The sequence below is a fragment of the Podarcis filfolensis genome (genome assembly GCF_964270895.1).
Source record: "Podarcis filfolensis genome assembly, chromosome: 6".
NCBI lineage: Eukaryota > Metazoa > Chordata > Lepidosauria > Squamata > Lacertidae > Podarcis > Podarcis filfolensis.
The window spans coordinates 7,265,645-7,281,975 of NC_139609.1; the positions used below are offsets into that span (position 1 = coordinate 7,265,645).

The 16,331-nt window shown below is 47.3% G+C and overlaps 1 protein-coding gene across 3 annotated transcripts in view; it reads left to right on the plus strand.

Annotated features, from left to right (window-relative positions):
* The window catches only part of CACNA1E (calcium voltage-gated channel subunit alpha1 E), a 494,249-nt gene that overhangs the window by 153,321 nt on the left and 324,597 nt on the right, over positions 1-16,331 (plus strand). For all 3 annotated transcript variants that reach the window (XM_083621522.1, XM_083621521.1, XM_083621523.1), the window contains exon 3: positions 931-1,196. In XM_083621522.1, the coding sequence (XP_083477648.1) occupies positions 931-1,196 (266 nt within the window). The remainder of the gene's footprint in view (positions 1-930; positions 1,197-16,331) is intronic.

The window sequence follows — 16,331 nt, forward strand, 5'->3', positions numbered from 1 at the left end:
CATTGTTAGCACTCCTCTAACCGCCCCAGCTCCGCAACACAAATGTGATTAATTCTCTTGGGAGAGGTACATATGGAGGAGGGGGATATGCGGGCTCCCCTCCTACTCTCTCTCTCTCTCTTCGTGGAAAAAGAAAATGAGATGATCTTTCTCTTTAGGAGGAGAAAGATGGAGCCGATTGCGAGGAAGTTAAACACTTCGCTCCCTAACTAGGCTGGAGTGGGTTGCAACCTGTTTCTCCACCTCTTCTCATAGGCTCTCGCCCAATTGCAGTTCCCCCTCCCCTTCCTGATGGGCAGATGGGAGAGCCTGAATCGCAGCCCCTTTGCTGTCTGATTTTGACAAGCACCCCGAGTGCCTCTGGACTGGATCCTTCGCGGAGGTCCAAGCAAGGAGGTGGAGGGGGGGAGCCCCCCTCTTTTCTTTTCTTTTTTGTTGCCTCTAAACAAAGCCAGGAGGAGGAAGAGGAGGAGGAGGACGGGTCTGATTTAAAGCCTCGGTGCAGAGAGCTCCACGTAAAAAGAGGCAGAATCTGAGCTCGCCTCCCCCAGCAAAAGCAACAGCAACCACCTGCTTCCTTTTAGGAGAAACCTGAACATTTCCTGCAAATTGCACCATGGCTCTTTTTGCTTGCTGGGTTGGCCGATTTGGGCTGGGGTGATTTTTATCACTATTCTTTTTGCAATGCCTTGTGTTTCGTGTTAAAAGGATCGCATGGCTCTCTGCTAAACGTTGCTTCCAGAGGAATGGAGGAGTCGTTGAACGCGGGGTTTTAAAAGCATCACCAAGAGAGAGAGAGAGAGAAAGAAGGAGGTGCTCTGGTGGGAACGCCAACCCCCCCCCCCCCGCTCACACACACCTTTACTGCTGCTTGCTACTTTGTGGAAAGGAGGGGGCCCTGATCGGATCACCTCTCTCTTTTCCTTCCAGGATGGCTCGCTTTGGAGAGGCGATGGCTGGCAGGCTGGGATCCGGAGATGGAGCTGCCGAGCAGAACAGAAACCGCCAGGGAGCCCCTGCCCCTTCGGGGGGGACCCCGGTAGCGTACAAGCAAACCAAAGCCCAACGGGCCAGGACTATGGCACTGTACAACCCTATACCCGTCCGTCAGAACTGCTTCACAGTCAACAGATCTCTCTTCATTTTTGGGGAAGACAACATTGTCAGGAAATATGCCAAGAAGCTGATCGACTGGCCATATCCTTTTCCCCTGTGTCCCCTTTCCATCTGATCCCCCCCCTCCCCAATGTATTCCCGTGACTGGTACCTGCTGAGCCAGCAACTGTGGGCAAAGGTAAGCTTCCGTCTCCCATTCCATTATGTAGCTGGAGGACCACACCGAGAGAGAGTGAGACCAAACCACATGCATGTCCCAACTCTCTTCCTTCCCATTCCCACTAGCCCACCTAGGCATGCTTGCAATTCTAGCCTTGCTGCTTGGGGAACCTGTATTCCTCCTCACCTTGCTCCAGCAGTTTGCACTGGGCTGGGCTGCAGAGGACAGACTGGCTTGGCTCTTTTGAGACAGCCACAGCCCAGCTTGTTGGCTGAAGAGATCTGGAATAGAATGCAATAGGATCCAGCCAATTCTAAAGACTACAAGTTCTTGCGCATCTAGGGGCATGTTCTGATGGCAAAATAATGGCTGAGCAAAGGGGAACTTGAGTTCATATTTAATCATTAGTTCCACATGCAAAAGCCAAGGTTCTCATTTTCTCAAGAAATGGAAGGGTTCCCTGGGACTTAATCAGGGTGCTTCACTACCTGCCTCAGTAAAACATTTGGCCTTTTCGTAACAAATACATGCCAAGTGGGCATTGTGGTGCCTTTGATTCTGGTGTGGTGCAAGAGTAGGCAAGCTTTCAAATGGCACAGAATTCTTCATCAGGCAAGGAAATGCATCCTTTTTTTTTGCGCCAATGGAAGTTGACCTGGTTGTAAGAATTGCCTGCCATTGGTTGAAATGGAGATATGTGCAGAACAACCTCTCTCTTTTTTTGACACAAACAGTCCCTTGAGCAGAGTAGAACCCCACTGGTTAAATGGGTGATTTGTAAATTTTGAAAACAAACAAACAAACAAAATTCCTATCCTTTTCTTTCTCTGCGGTAAATAATCGATTTAAAACAAACAAACAAACAAACCTTAATCTCAATTCACTTTACACACCATATTCACCATAAGTCAGCACATTGATGACCAACATGCCATGCGGTTCTTGCCAAACTCTCTTTGTTTTCACCCTGACTCTTTTGTAACAGCACTCCTATAGAACTGGCTGTGAGAACAGGTGTGCTGCTCAGGTGAGGCATTGCCAGCCCCACACTCTGCTTGCCAGCATCACCACATCATTCTGGGTGGAAGAGGCCATGTGCTCTTCTGTCACCGAATGGACTCCAAAGAGTTAGGAGGCTGAGCTTAGGGCACCTGAACCAGAGTAAGCCGACTGCGAGTTACATCGGACTGAGCTCTGCACACACACCTTTGCTATTTACAGCAGCAGCATTCGCTGATAGTTTGCCATTAACTAATTGGAGCTGGAGCCCTCTGCCCCCCTCCTTTTGGACTCCAAAGCACAAGACACTGATGCATGGCATAAGTGCCTTAACTGCCTCAAGCCCACCCGCCGCCCACCCTTTCTCCCTGCCAGGCTTTTGTATTGCTGATTTCCAGTTCTAGCTATTCCGCCAAACAGCTCTTTTCGCTGCACTTGGCACACCCATGCTGCCAGTTGAGGGGGCTGCCCCTCGCTGTCGAGGGGATTGTGCCTTTGTCTCATTGAACTGAGCAGCCTAAGCAAGACTGAGGTCGCAATCAACACTGCAGAAGGTAACCCAGAGACCTCCAGCCCTCTCCATTCAGTACCAAGGACAGCTCCCAGATCTCTCTGTCTCTCTGTCTCTGTCTCTGTTTTTTTCTCTCTCTCTCTCTCTCTTTCTCTCTCTCTCTCTCTCTCTCTCTCTCTCTCTCTCTCGCACATACTCTAGATTTCTTAATGCGGCCTTTGCCCACCTAGTGCCCTCCGGATGTTTTGCACTACAACTCCCATCAGCCACAGGCCTGGGCTGGGCACCAGGTTGGCAAAGGCTGTTGTGACACTTAACACTCTTTTATCTACCTTTGCTGCTGCTGTTGTGAGGTTGGTTAAAGAATATTCAACGGCTAGGTCTCGCCATTTCAGAGTATGTCGATATATGCAGCGAGAATTCTATTTCGAGTTACCGATTTTGCCAAATGGGCATATATTCAGAGCGAAGGGGTGTGCGATCTCGCGTAAGCTTGGTGTGGACTGCATCGGAAGCCTCTTGCTGCTGTTGGCAGCCCTGCCCAGAACTGTGCCTCTCAAAGAGTGGTTGGTTCATTGGATTTCTCTCTCTGTTTGGCCGAGGGTGTGTGTTTGTGTGGAAGGAGGGCCTGCATAGAATAAGCATCCCCGTTCACTAGGCTCACAGAGACATGTTGCATCCTCCTGGTCGTAGAGACTAAACCACCCAGTGTCCAAAGTGGAAGGCAGGTTCTACATCCACTGTAACTGTTCCCCTAAGTGTAAGTGTTCCTTCACAGGCCATCCACATCGAGGAGAAAGTAAAAGGGATGCATTTGGAGACATTTCTGGGATGGGACTGACTGCAACATTTGGAGCAAGGCTTGTCCTCTCTCCACAGTGTTTCAGCTTGCCCCCTGTTTCCTCTCTATAGAACTCAGTGGGAACCACTGAGAACTGATCCTGCTTCTGTCTGCTCCTTCATCTTCATAGCCCCACCCTGGCATTTGTCTCTTGCTTATCCTCAAGTGTGACTCTAGTGTGTGGTCAAATCCAGATACTGACTTTTATAGGAAGCAGGAGTGCCAGCTTGGCTCTTGCACCCATATTTGTGGGTGCCCGGTCCTGTCATGGGGAATTTTGTGGGTGTTCGGTCACCCAGGGCCGCAGGGAGTTGGCACCTAGGATAGGAAGGTAGATGGCCACTCTTTATAGCACAATGGCATGCTTTCTCTTCATTTTGGCCAACACACATTTTTCAACACCGGCCACCTTTTCATGACCAGAAAACAAAATACCCAGAATGCCTTATTCTGCAGAATCTAGGAGCAGGATTTCATTGGCCCATAGAGTATTTTCAGGTGCAGGGGACAGTTCCATAAGTTCTTAACCAGCCAACGTAACCATAAGCAGATGACCACATAGTCTAGGAAGCAACATTAGAGGGGGGAAACAAGCCCAGGGCATACCTGTTGTTGTAGCAGCAGCAGCAGCTGGAGCATCCTTGTGGAGGCCTCCCTCCTCATGCTTCTCAAAACAATGTTCCTAGAGCAGGGGTGCACAACCTGTGGCGCTCCAGTTGTTTCTGGACTACAACTCCCATCAGCCCCAGCCAGCATAGCCAGTGATCAAGGATGATGGGAGTTGTAGTCCAGAAACATCTGGAGGACCGCAGGTTGTGCACCCCTGTCCTAGAACATTTATTCTCTCCTCTGTCTCTGTACACAACAACAAGGGAAGTAAGGGGAAGCACAAGAGAGGCTGATATGGTGCTACCAAGAGTTGCAGCCATGTTGCAGCCAGAAATTGCCATCTTCTTTAGATGCCACATACATGCCCGGACACTGGGGCTTGGCCTTCATGATGGTGGCTTTTGGCCGGGGCTTATCCAGATCATTTCTCTATGTCTCTGTGTGCTCGTGTCTCAGAGCCTCATCAGACGCAGCAGATAAATAAGAGGGTGCGTCCAGTTCTGGGTTGTCCAGTTCTGTTATAAATGCTAGAAGCCTGGCCATCTGCTCCCAGCTAAACAACTGAGCACTCCCTCCTGCTGGCTGCATACATCTCACTCTTGCTCCAGCAATTTACCTCGGGGTGCCCTTGCTTGGAGAACTCTGCTCCTAATGCGGGTCCAGGAACTGGCACTGTTGTCCTGGTTATAGCCCTGGCCAAGGGTGACCTTTATGCCTAGGTGAGGAGGCTGAGAACCGAAGGGGTGGTCCCATGGGCCATAAAACATACCATGAAGCTGTGAGGAGATTTTCGCTCCTTGAGTCAGCCCACTGACAAGTGCACCCCATCTGGGAATTGCATGCATGCAGAGAAACGTGGGGCACAATGGGCTTATGTGAATGTGTTTGTTTACTAAGTCTCACTCAGTGCATGCCTCCATTTGGTCTGGAGGCCCTCTACACTTTCAGCCTCCCATGGAAGAGTTGGTCTTTGCTTGCCAGGTGTTGTGCCCGGTGGTAAAGGAGACACAACGCATCAAAGCAGTTCCACTTGTCCTGCTTTTGTGTTAGTTAGGCTTTGCTCTGCCATATCGAATAGTTTAAAAGCTAAGTACCTCCCTATGGCGTTGCTGCTGTGTTTTATGCTGGTTTCTAAGAAATAAAATAAAATTATTTGGGTGGGGTTCTCCCTCTTGTGATGCATCTTTTCCTGGTTTTAGCATTTTCTCGGGAATTCCATTTTGCTTTTAATGTCTCTGCAAAACACCCGGAAAACCTGGCTGGATGTGTGCACTAGGCAATTCAATAAGTACTTACTTTTGCTGACTTGCAGCAATTGGGCACCATCCATTGGGTCTCTCTCCTGCGGTGCCCCGCTGGAACTCTTTTTACAGGTCTTCTTTTACTTCAGTGGAGCTTGTGGTGAAAATGGTGCCCAGTATGGGAGGGTTGTTCATTGCCAGTGTGCGTGAAGCAGATATGCAATATTCCTGGCACTTTCATATTTAGCTGGCTACAAATCTGCTGAAAATATTTAGCTGCGTATTGTATCTGTAGGTCCTCCAGTTCATGCATCTTGCGCAATGGCTTAACTATGCAAAAGAGTTATATATCCTTGCCTAACTTCTTAAATGAGGGATGCGGGTGGCACTGTGGGTAAAACCTCAGCGCCTAGGGCTTGCCGATCGCATGGTCGGCAGTTCGAATCCCCGCGGCAGGGTGAGCTCCCGTCTTTCGGTCCCAGCTCCTGCCCACCTAGCAGTTCGAAAGCACCCCTAAGTGCAAGTAGATAAATAGGTACCGCTGTATAGCGGGAAGGTAAACGGCGTTTCTGTGTGCTGCGCTGGTGCTGGCTCGCCAGAGCAGCTTCGTCACGCTGGCCACGTGACCCGGAAGTGTCTCCGGACAGCGCTGGCCCCCGGCCTCTTAAGTGAGATGGGCGCACAACCCTAGAGTCGGACACGACTGGACCGTACGGGCAGGGGTACCTTTACCTTTACCTTTAACTTCTTAAATGAGGGCTTGTCCATGCTTCTGCTTGTCCTGTGCCTAGAAAACATGGGTTTGAGTGATTTTCCGCTTGCTCCGTGCTTTCCAGGCATACGTCCAAGCAGTTTTGCCTTTGCTCCTCAGCTTTCCCTTGAAAAATGCATGCTTCACCACTGAATCGAAAAAAAACAGCAATCCATGGGAAATCATTTTGGTTTGATTCAGCAGTTTTCAGAGGTGTGGATGAGCCCTTTGTTTAATGCTTGCATGATGTTTAATGGAAACATGTTCATGCAAATAATTATTCATAGGTGTGTATGAGCACACAATAGGTCCTGTGAATCATAGCCTGTAGGTTAGGCCCATCAAGAAGAAAATATTGAAGAAGAATTCCCCCACCCACCATAAAGTGAACTTGATAAAAGGAAGAAAAAAACTTCTTTCAACATTTCTAGCTATTCTTCCTAATTAATATGCTTTTTGATGATGCTGGAACACACTGGAAGGGAGATGATCAATGCTTCTAGCCATTACAACTAAATGAAAAGTTTGTGTTCAGAGGCAGCCTACCATTGAATATTTGATGCTGGAACAACCCAGGGGGGATGCTATTGCTTTCCTGCCCTGCTTCCTAGAAGCATCTGGTTGGTCACTGTTGGAAACAGGATGGAGGACTCAATGGTCCCTCGGTCTGATCCAGCAGGGCTTTACTTCTGTACTCAGAATGAGTTCCGCTTATGTATTTGGAAATGCATTGTAATAGAACGTTTTCAGAATGAAGCTTATAAAAAGAAAACCAGCTCCATTTTCTTTCCTACAGCATGTTGTACATTTACACCGAGAAAGTCATGCTGGCAGGCGTGGGCAAGGGGAAAATGTTTCCGTGTGCATTTTCCAAATATATCCATCCTGATTTGGTGAAGGGAAATTTCAAAGGCTGCACGTAGTAGCCCAGCCTGCACCCCTAAAGCCTGTAGGTGAAGTCGAGAAGTAAGCAGCTTTTCTTTCTGAAGCTCTGACAGTTTCAGTCTCCTATGTTCTGGCTTGATGAAGTGTCTAAGCAGGCACATGCACAGGATATTATCCTGCAAAAGAAGAAGAAAAAAAGGCACCACCCATGCAAATCTTTTTTGGTGTCTACCATTTATTAGCTTAACGTGTTTCATTGCCAAGAATTAGCCAAGGTATTAGTCATCTTCAGTTTGTACATTGCTGAAGGGGTTTGTTACTTTCCTGTGTCATTAATAGCTTTCCATTTCCTTCCTTCTTTCTTTGGCGATCCCTCATAGCCATGTAAGATTGCCTACAATGAACACGGTTTTAACAGTGAGTCCATAAGTGACTGTGGAGGCCAATTCTGGATCCACACGTCCTTCCACAGTGGGAACATAGGTTTCCACGGCCGCAGTTGATCACGGTGTGGATTTGCCAAGCATGCTTTCCTCTTAGCACGTTTTCCCCTTTCGTCCTGAGTTTGAGTGTCTTCAAAGTCCATGACACCTTTGGTAAAGGCTGTTCTCCAACTGGAGCGCTCGCAGGCCAGTGTTTCCCAGTTGTCGGTGTTTATGCTACCTTTTAAAAGATTTGTCTTGAGAGTGTCTTTAACAGGGGTCAGCAAACTTTTTCAGCAGTAGGCTGGTCCACTGTCTCTCAGACCTTGTGGGGGGCCGGACTATATTTTGGAAAAATAATAATGAACGAATTCCTATGCCCCACAAATAATCCAGAGAGGCATTTTAAATAAAAGGACACATTCTACTCATGTAAAAACACGCTGATTCCTGGACTGTCCACGGGCTGGATTTAGAGGGCGATTGGGCCAGATCCGGCCCCCAGGCCTTAGTTTGGCTACCCATGGTCTTTAAAGTGGAAGCTATTCTTCTAATTCTTATAGTGGAAGCTATTCTAATTCTTCCCATTCCAATGCATACCAGGGTCAGCTGAATACATTTTGTTGCTTGATGTAGGAAAATTAAAAGCTGCCTCTAAATGTTCTGTGGCACATTTCAGCACTGCTTACAGGAGGACCAGAGCTTCCTAGCCCCTCTCTTGCTGCCCTTAATGGAACTCAAAATCTACTACTCCACCTCTTGTCTCATGGCAGGCTCACCCATACTGCATTAAACACATGCACATAAGCAGGTACCCTACACTCATTGGGGCCATCCAGGCAATTACTGCCTATTTCCACCCATGCTATCTGAGATCCTTGACCTGGAGAGGCTGGGGGTTGGAGGTGGCCCCTTACACATGAAGAACATGCACCCTACCTCTAGCTATGAGCTCCCCTCCCTCATATTGATTATTAGCACGTCCTCTACAACGATGAAAAGTGGAGTGTGTGTTTTCAGATCACTGGCATTCCACCACTCCTTTCGGAAGGCAGTTTTGTTGCATTTCCACTGATGGCATCAAGACTCTAGGAACATAAACCGTTGTTAGGGCAGAGGTGGGGTACTTCAGAACCAGTGGTCAAATGCAACCCTTGCTATCCTGACCTCAGAGCTCTCTCCAGGCCTATAATAATAATAATAATCATCATCATCATCATCATCATATCTTTATTGTCATTGCCCCCTCTCAGGGACAACGAAATTACTTGACTGCTCCATAAAAACACTACTTAAAACAATACAGTATAGTACAGCAAGGAAGATTAGATGACTTTCAAAGTCCAGGCTATGGAGCAGTAATGGTGGCTCATGTATCTTATCAAAGGTCTAGTGGCAAAACATGGATGGCAATTTGTCCAAAAATACATACTGAAATGATGGCATTCATTGGCTTGGCCCTGATTTGTTTTTGTTTTTTGGGGGGGGAAGAGGTGCTGTGGCTTAAACCTGGGCAGAAGCCATAATATTAGCAAGACCTTTGTCTATAACATTAGAAATCATATTTGCAACCAACCAGAGGAGCATCTATGAGGTTGTCCCATTTTGCTTTCATGGCAGTCCCCTCATTGTTTGTGAGGCCTGAACATCTTCCTGGAGGGATTTTTGCAGCAAAAAGCCAACAAAGGAGACTGGTAGGACCATAAAGCCTTAACAGACATACTGTGGCATAAGCTTTTGTGGACTAGTGACCACATCATCTGATGCATGAAATGTTATTCTTGGTTGGGATAAAATAAGTAGAGAGTTTTTGAAAGAAATCTAGACAATGATTAAAAACCTATAAACCTTCTGTCCTCCTTGTTTTTCATGGACATTCAGCTTCACCTTCAATCTTCGCCCTGCCGTGCGTGTGCACGTGTATGATTTCAGACAGCTGATGAAATGGGCTCTTGTCCACAAAAGCTTATGTCACAACAATAAATCTGTAAAGAACCAGAGGACTATTTATTGCTTTTGATCTAGCCCTCTAGTGACTGGTTGAAGGTCACCAAGTAAGATGCATTGCATAGGTCAACAATTATCTCCTTGGTTGATGTTCAACACACCCGGCCTACCACACAAGGAAAGGAATAGAGCACCTGAAATGCGTTGTTCCCAAAGCCAAATGTAAAGTTCCAGCTAATGCTCCATAAATGTGAATTAAATATTGAATGAAAGTGGTTAATCATCGCCTAAGTATTCATAATGAGCTGGGAATCTGACCTCCTTATTTCTTCAGTCAACAGAAGCCCCCATTCTCTGCTCAGATGCCATTCTGTTTCTTAATTAGAAAGGGTGAAACTCTAATTTTCTGCATCCTCGTGCAAACTCACTGAGCAGGCACCAACCCCCTTATTTCCAGGGAGCTCATGAACCGGAAAGCTTTCAAAGAAATTCCCAAACTCTTATTGTATGATACAGGTATCTCTCTTGTACTGATTGTGTCCTATTTATTTAGAAGCACATAGCTCATCAGGACCCAGCAGGATCCAGGCTTTTAGGGGAACCTGATTGTAGGGTCCTGAGGGGGTCAAGGCTCAAAGGGTCCTGGGGCAGGTTATGCTGTCCCAGGTGGGCAAGAGGTGAAGTTATAGAGAGAGAGCATGAAATGTCAAGGGGTGGTTTAAGGCAAGTAGGGGTTAAGCTTCCCCAAAACAGCAGAGTAGGAGCAGGAGCTTAGCTACGCAAGGCCATTCTTTTCTGAGATGAATGCCTCAGACTGAGGACTAAGTGTTGAGGCCAGGGCTTTTAAATTTTAGCTGAAGTTGGTGTTGGGACCCTCGAGGTTTGCTGTTATTTAGTCATTTAGTCGTGTCTGACTCTTTGTGACCCAAAGGACCAGAGCACACCAGGCACTCCTGTCTTCCACTGCTTCCCGCAGTTTGGTCAAACTCATGTTAGTCGCTTTGAGAACACTGTCCAGCCATCTCGTCCTCTGTTGTCCCCTTCTCCTTGTGCCCTCAGTCTTTCCAAGCATCAGGGTCTTTTCCAGGGAGTCTTCTCTTATGAGGTGGCCAAAGTATTGGAGCCTCAGCTTCAGGATCTGTCCTTCCAGTGAGCACTCAGGGCTGATGTCCTTAAGAATGGGGAGGTTTGATCTTCTTGCAGTCCATGGGACTCTCAAGAGTCTCCTCCAGCACCATAATTCAAAAGCATCAATTCTTTGGCGATCAGCCTTCTTTATGGTCCAGCTCTCACTTCCATACATAACTACTGGGAAAACTATGGCTTTAACTATACGGACCTTTGTCGGCAAGGTGAGGTTAGTTGACTGTATACTCCATCCCAGTTACATCATCACATAACCAGTAATTTGAGCAACCGGGGCACTTTGCAGTATTCCTTGTGACATACGACGACTGGTTCAGGATGAAAGAAATCTCCAAGTGTCACTTCTCTCTGGTCATATGTGTAAAGCAACATGCTTGTGTCATTAGCAACATGTGATGACTTGGTGATACAGGGACAAAGGAGCTGAGAGATTCAATGTGACCAGAGGTGAAATTTGGCACAGTGGGGAGCAGCTCCCAGAAGCAGACGGGCTGGGAACAGATGCTGTATAAAGTGTGCACCAGGCAGGCAAGGGCATGCTAGCTGTTGCCCAAGCAAGAAGCCCAGGCTAACCTAAAAATAATTATGCCCAGGCCAGTGAGGTAAGATCTTGTGTTGCAGCCAGTGCTTATAGGTGCTACATGAAGTTGCTACAGTAAGTGCCACACTTTTTAACAACAACAACATAAAGGTGCTGGTACTTCGTACCCTTGTGTGCCATCTGAAAGAAAACCACTGGTTGCAGCCATGCTTGAGGCTGGCAAAGAGAGCGCCACTCCTCTTTCTCCTCTACGTTGCAGCTGGCTGTGGTCAAATCCTGGGGTCTCTGAAACTAGTTTTTGCTGGGATGTTTAGAAGGTGCATGTCAGCACTGCCTACCTGTCAGTTCCTTTGAACCAAAGCAGAAAGTGGGATGACTTAGGACAGAGCTAACTTTACCAACATTCTTCTAATGAGGGGGCACTGTAATTGCATACTATTATCAGATAATGTAGCAATGCCTACTTATTTTCTCTTTTGTAATTGTACACTGGGGGAATCAGTTTTGGTAGCTTTTAACCACCTCTTGACAACTTGCGTGCTTCTGTCTGAACAGCCTTTTGAGGCACTGCAAATTCGAACCCCCAGGGGTTTCTTTGTCACTTTCCCTCAATCATACTTGCTTTGGAGAGGTATCTTTTGGATCTAATCAATCTGAAAGGAATCTGCTCTTTTCAATGATGGTTTTTGAAGGGCTGTTTTCTGCAGTAAGCAACATCGGGCAGTGAGGTTTTTCATAAATGGTGCCACTTCAGATGGGAGGATGGGACAGTGCGTGAGTAAATGCTATCCTCTAGCAGAAAAACCTCCCTGCATGCAGGTAGGTAGAAGGTCAAAAGGAATGCTAGGCTGAACCCTTTTCCCTGACAGGTTCATTTCCTGGTGTTTAGGGAGGGTTTATTTGTGGGGAAGGGACTGAAAACATCTTACCATGCAGCCTGTCATTTGCAGCCTGATGTGGTATAGTCTAGGGAAAAGCTTTGCTGCCTGATTTTGCTAATTCCACAAATCTGCCCTTCCATGGATGACTTAGAAGAAAACCAACTGGGGATCATAGTGGTGGAGGAAAGATTGGGTTCCTCATCCAAATCCAGTTGACTAGGTAATAAGGATAAAAATAACTAGGAGGTGGTGATTCAGTTCTGCATATCTGCTGGGTAAATGTGTAATTATTCCAGCAGCCTGTGCCGTTTTGCTCTCCAATGTAAATATAGGGTGATGCATAGGTTGGAAATATGAGACAATGGTTTTTTGTTTCCTGGGAAGCAAGCGGGTCCCTGGGCATTTCAAGCCTACAAGCCAGATTTAGTGACATCCGAGTGGAGCGGCTCTTTTTGCTGTTAATGTGTGTAGCAACAAACTGCATTTGTTTCGGCTATTGCTATGGTATGGAAGCATCTTGGGCAGTTTGATATAGAAAAGAATGAATCGATTGAACCCTGAGTGAAAATCTAATGCAAACCCAGAGACCGTCAACCTCTTGTCTATCAGCTGAGCAGCAGTCAGTGGCCAGACCTCCTGCCTTGATTTCATTTACATGGTTGCTTGGAAAGTTACAATTCGGTTAGGCTGTGAGATAGAAAGCGCAACCCATCAATATCTGCTCAATTCATCTTCTATTAATCATATTTGACCACAACAAGAGGCCCAAAACAAATGTCCTGGCCTTACAAAGATTAAGCGTGGAACACTGGATGCCTTGGAGAATTACGCATTGACAATCCAGGATCCTGCCAAGATTACGTGGTGTACATTGCTGACTGGCCAGATCCTTCAGCTGGAGTTGGGGGAGAGGCGTGGGCTTTTTTTTGGAGAAATCGTTTAACCCAATGAGATGACCATGTGTGATGCACACTGTGAGAGAATTGCTGGCTTTGGGCCACATGGATTCTACAGTTCCGCAAGGCATTGTGTTGCAGAATTCAGATTCTGAGAAACTCAGCTTTCATTGGGAAAAAATAAGAAGGGAATGATCCATCCAAATGCATAACAGAGGATCCCCAAAGGCAGGGGTCAGCAAACTTTTTCAGCAGGGGGCTGGGTCCACTGTCCCTCAGACCTTGTGGGGGGCCGGACTATATTTTGAAAAAAATATATGAATGAATTCCTACGCCCCACAAATAACCCAGAGATGCATTTTAAATAAAAGGACACATTCTTCTCATGTAAAAACATGATGATTCTCGGACCGTCCGCGGGTCGGATTTAGAAGGTGATTGGGCCAGATTCGGCCCCCGGGCCTTAGGTTGTGTGCTGGTCCCGGGGGGGGGGTGTTACCGTGAAGCGTAGTCAAAGTTCGGTCCTGGGCTGAGGGTCTGGAGACTGTCCACCAAGGGCGAAGCGGGGTCCAAAGCAAGAAGCCGGGCGTGGTCGGGAACTCAGGAAAAACAGGTGTGGGTGCTGGCAGAAACAGGTTTCCAATGTCATTGCTCCCACAACCTGGGACTGGGCTGACTGGCCTTTATCTCCTCTGAGGCCAGGAGCGGTCCCGGCCCACAGGTGACCCGCCTTTCCTGGCCTTAAGGCGAGCACTCCTCCTGAGAGAACCCAGTTCCCTCCGCCTCTCTGCCCTGAGCCTCTGCAGCTCAGGAGAGGCTGGAGGGTTACTGGACCCAGGAGCAGCTTCACCTTCCCCTGACAGGGCTGGGAGAGGCGCACCTGCAGGCAATGGGTCCTCAATCACCTCAGGAGCCAGAGTGGATGCATCTGGTGTCTGCTCCTGAGGATCCGGCACAGGTGCAAGCCCTTCAGATTCAAGCCCCTGCCCCCAGCTCAGCCGGCCCTGGAGGCGGGGACTCCTGTGCAGGCTGGGACTCCTCAGATTCAGCTTCTGAATCAGATTCCCAGGCCATCACAGGTTACCTACCCATGCCCAAAGGCATTATGGAGTTCTTTCATCCAGAGGTGGAGCTAGCTGCACTGGCACCTGAAGCGGCACACATGCTGTACACCTGAGGGGTGGGGCTAGCCACTTGTGGGGGCAGGGCGAACATCCCAGGGAAGCGGCGTGGCAATATCACCCCCCCCAGGGATGACACCCAGGGCGGACCGCACCTACCGCACTCCCTTACTCTTCCTGTGCCTTCATCCCACTCCTTATCCTCAGCCACTACCCAGCCACTGTCTGACCACTACCCAGAATGGGAGGCTCATCCACATCTGCCATTGGCTGTGCTCCTCAGGTCTCTTTGTGCATGTGTGCAAGCCTGTGCACCAGAACCCTAGGAATGAGGAGGCCACTGGATTCCTCAGTGGGAGTCACAGATGGGCCTCCCATTCACAGCAATGGTCAGATATAGTGCTATGAGCCTATCATAACATGCATTTGACAAAGGTTGGTTGCCGGCAGGAGAAAGGGCTCCACAATAATGCCCTATTGGAATTTTGCTGTTTCCTTCAAGGGTGGGAAAGGTTGCACTGAAATTTGCTCAGAGCCTAGGTGCACCCAGCAATTCTAGGGCTCAGAAACATAGCCTGCAGGGGTAGCATTGTGTTGCCCATTCAAGTACTCTTAACAGTGTGTGATGCAAGGTTGTGGGAACTTGGTTGGTGACTTAGGAGAGTATCACATGATGCAGCAAATTTACATAGGAGCATTAGACTGTCCAACAGTTGCACAATATGGGTAGACTTTGGGTTAATACAGTGCAGGGCAAGGGATATATAAAGTGGGGTTCCTGTATGACCTAGAGAAGACTTCCAATCTAGTTGGGCCAGGAAAGAGAAGACAATTTGTTGTGGAACAATATTGTGCCGCCTAATTTTCACCACCTGATCAATTAAAACAGGAAGCACGGACTGTCTCCAGTTGTTCCACAGGCTCAAGACCTTTAGAGCCACACACAACATTTGCCATAGGATAGCAACCCCACATGCAAAAGCCCTGCCTGATTCAAATCTGGAATGTTCCCCTGACAACAGACAGAGAACGTTGGAGGGGATAGAAAATGCACATTCAGAGAGCAAAGGAGGAGTCGCTGGCTTCCTTTCTGAGTTTTTTGTTCTCTCTCCTCTGCACAGCTAATTTTCCCTGTGTGTTGGAGGGAAGAGAGGAATAAGAGAAAATTAGGTACACAGAGGAGAGAGAAGGGAGTGAAATAATGGAATGAGAAAGTTTTCTGTCCCTTCCAACTTTCTTGCCTGTTGGTGGGGAAGCCTTCCTAATTCTCAACAGGCAGAGTATTGCACAGTTGTAACACTCCACAACCCATTTACAACACAATCCTGTGCAGGTTTACTTAGAAGAAAGTACCACTTAGGCCAAAGAGTCTTACTCACTAGACACTGGGTTTAGGATTAGAGAATTAGGTTGGTTTTATACCATATTAACTGCCCTTGGACATATTCTCTCATTTGGCATAAGAAATGTCTGTAGTTTAGCTGGCAGGGTAAGCATATGAATTAATATAAGCTGTCCAGATGTCAAAATAGGTGTCCACTCTAACATCTATAAGAAATAAATTCAAATGTATCCAGGACAGTAAGGTCCTAAAATCTTTGTGTAGCTGGTGGTTGTTTATCCTTCCAAGTTCAAAATGCAAGTCTCTTAACAACCCTAGGGTCATTGTTCATGCTGTCTGGGACGTATGACATCATTTGGAGGCCACAGGTTCTGCACCCCTACTTTGAAAGATCCTGGGAATTGTTGTTTGGTAAAGTTGTGTGAATTCCATAAAAGATCCCTACCACTGTTCACAAAACTCAAATTCCCAAGGTGAAGAAGGGATGGGTATTAATGCAGTTTTGATTTCTAGAGCTGATGCAGCCTAAGAGCAAATACATTCCCCCCAAACTAAAGATGACTGATAAATAATAATAATAATAATAATAATAATAATAATAATAATAATAATTTATTATTTATACCCTGCCCATCTGGCTGGGTTTCTCCAGCCATTCTGGGTGGCTCCCCAGAGCCACTGATCCAATCAGTGTTCTTGTGTTCTTGTTCAGCTCATATTCTTTAAATTAGACTTGTAGAGCAGGACTTCCCGGTGGATCATGCTTCAAGCCTTAAAACAAATCAATGGTTAGTTTGTGTTGACCCTTGGTTTTACGCAAATAAATGATTGACCGAATTAATGCGCATTTATTTTGCTGCATGAGGGGCAGGGGAAGAAACAGGATATCGTTGGCCAATGACCAGGATACAGTAATTAGATT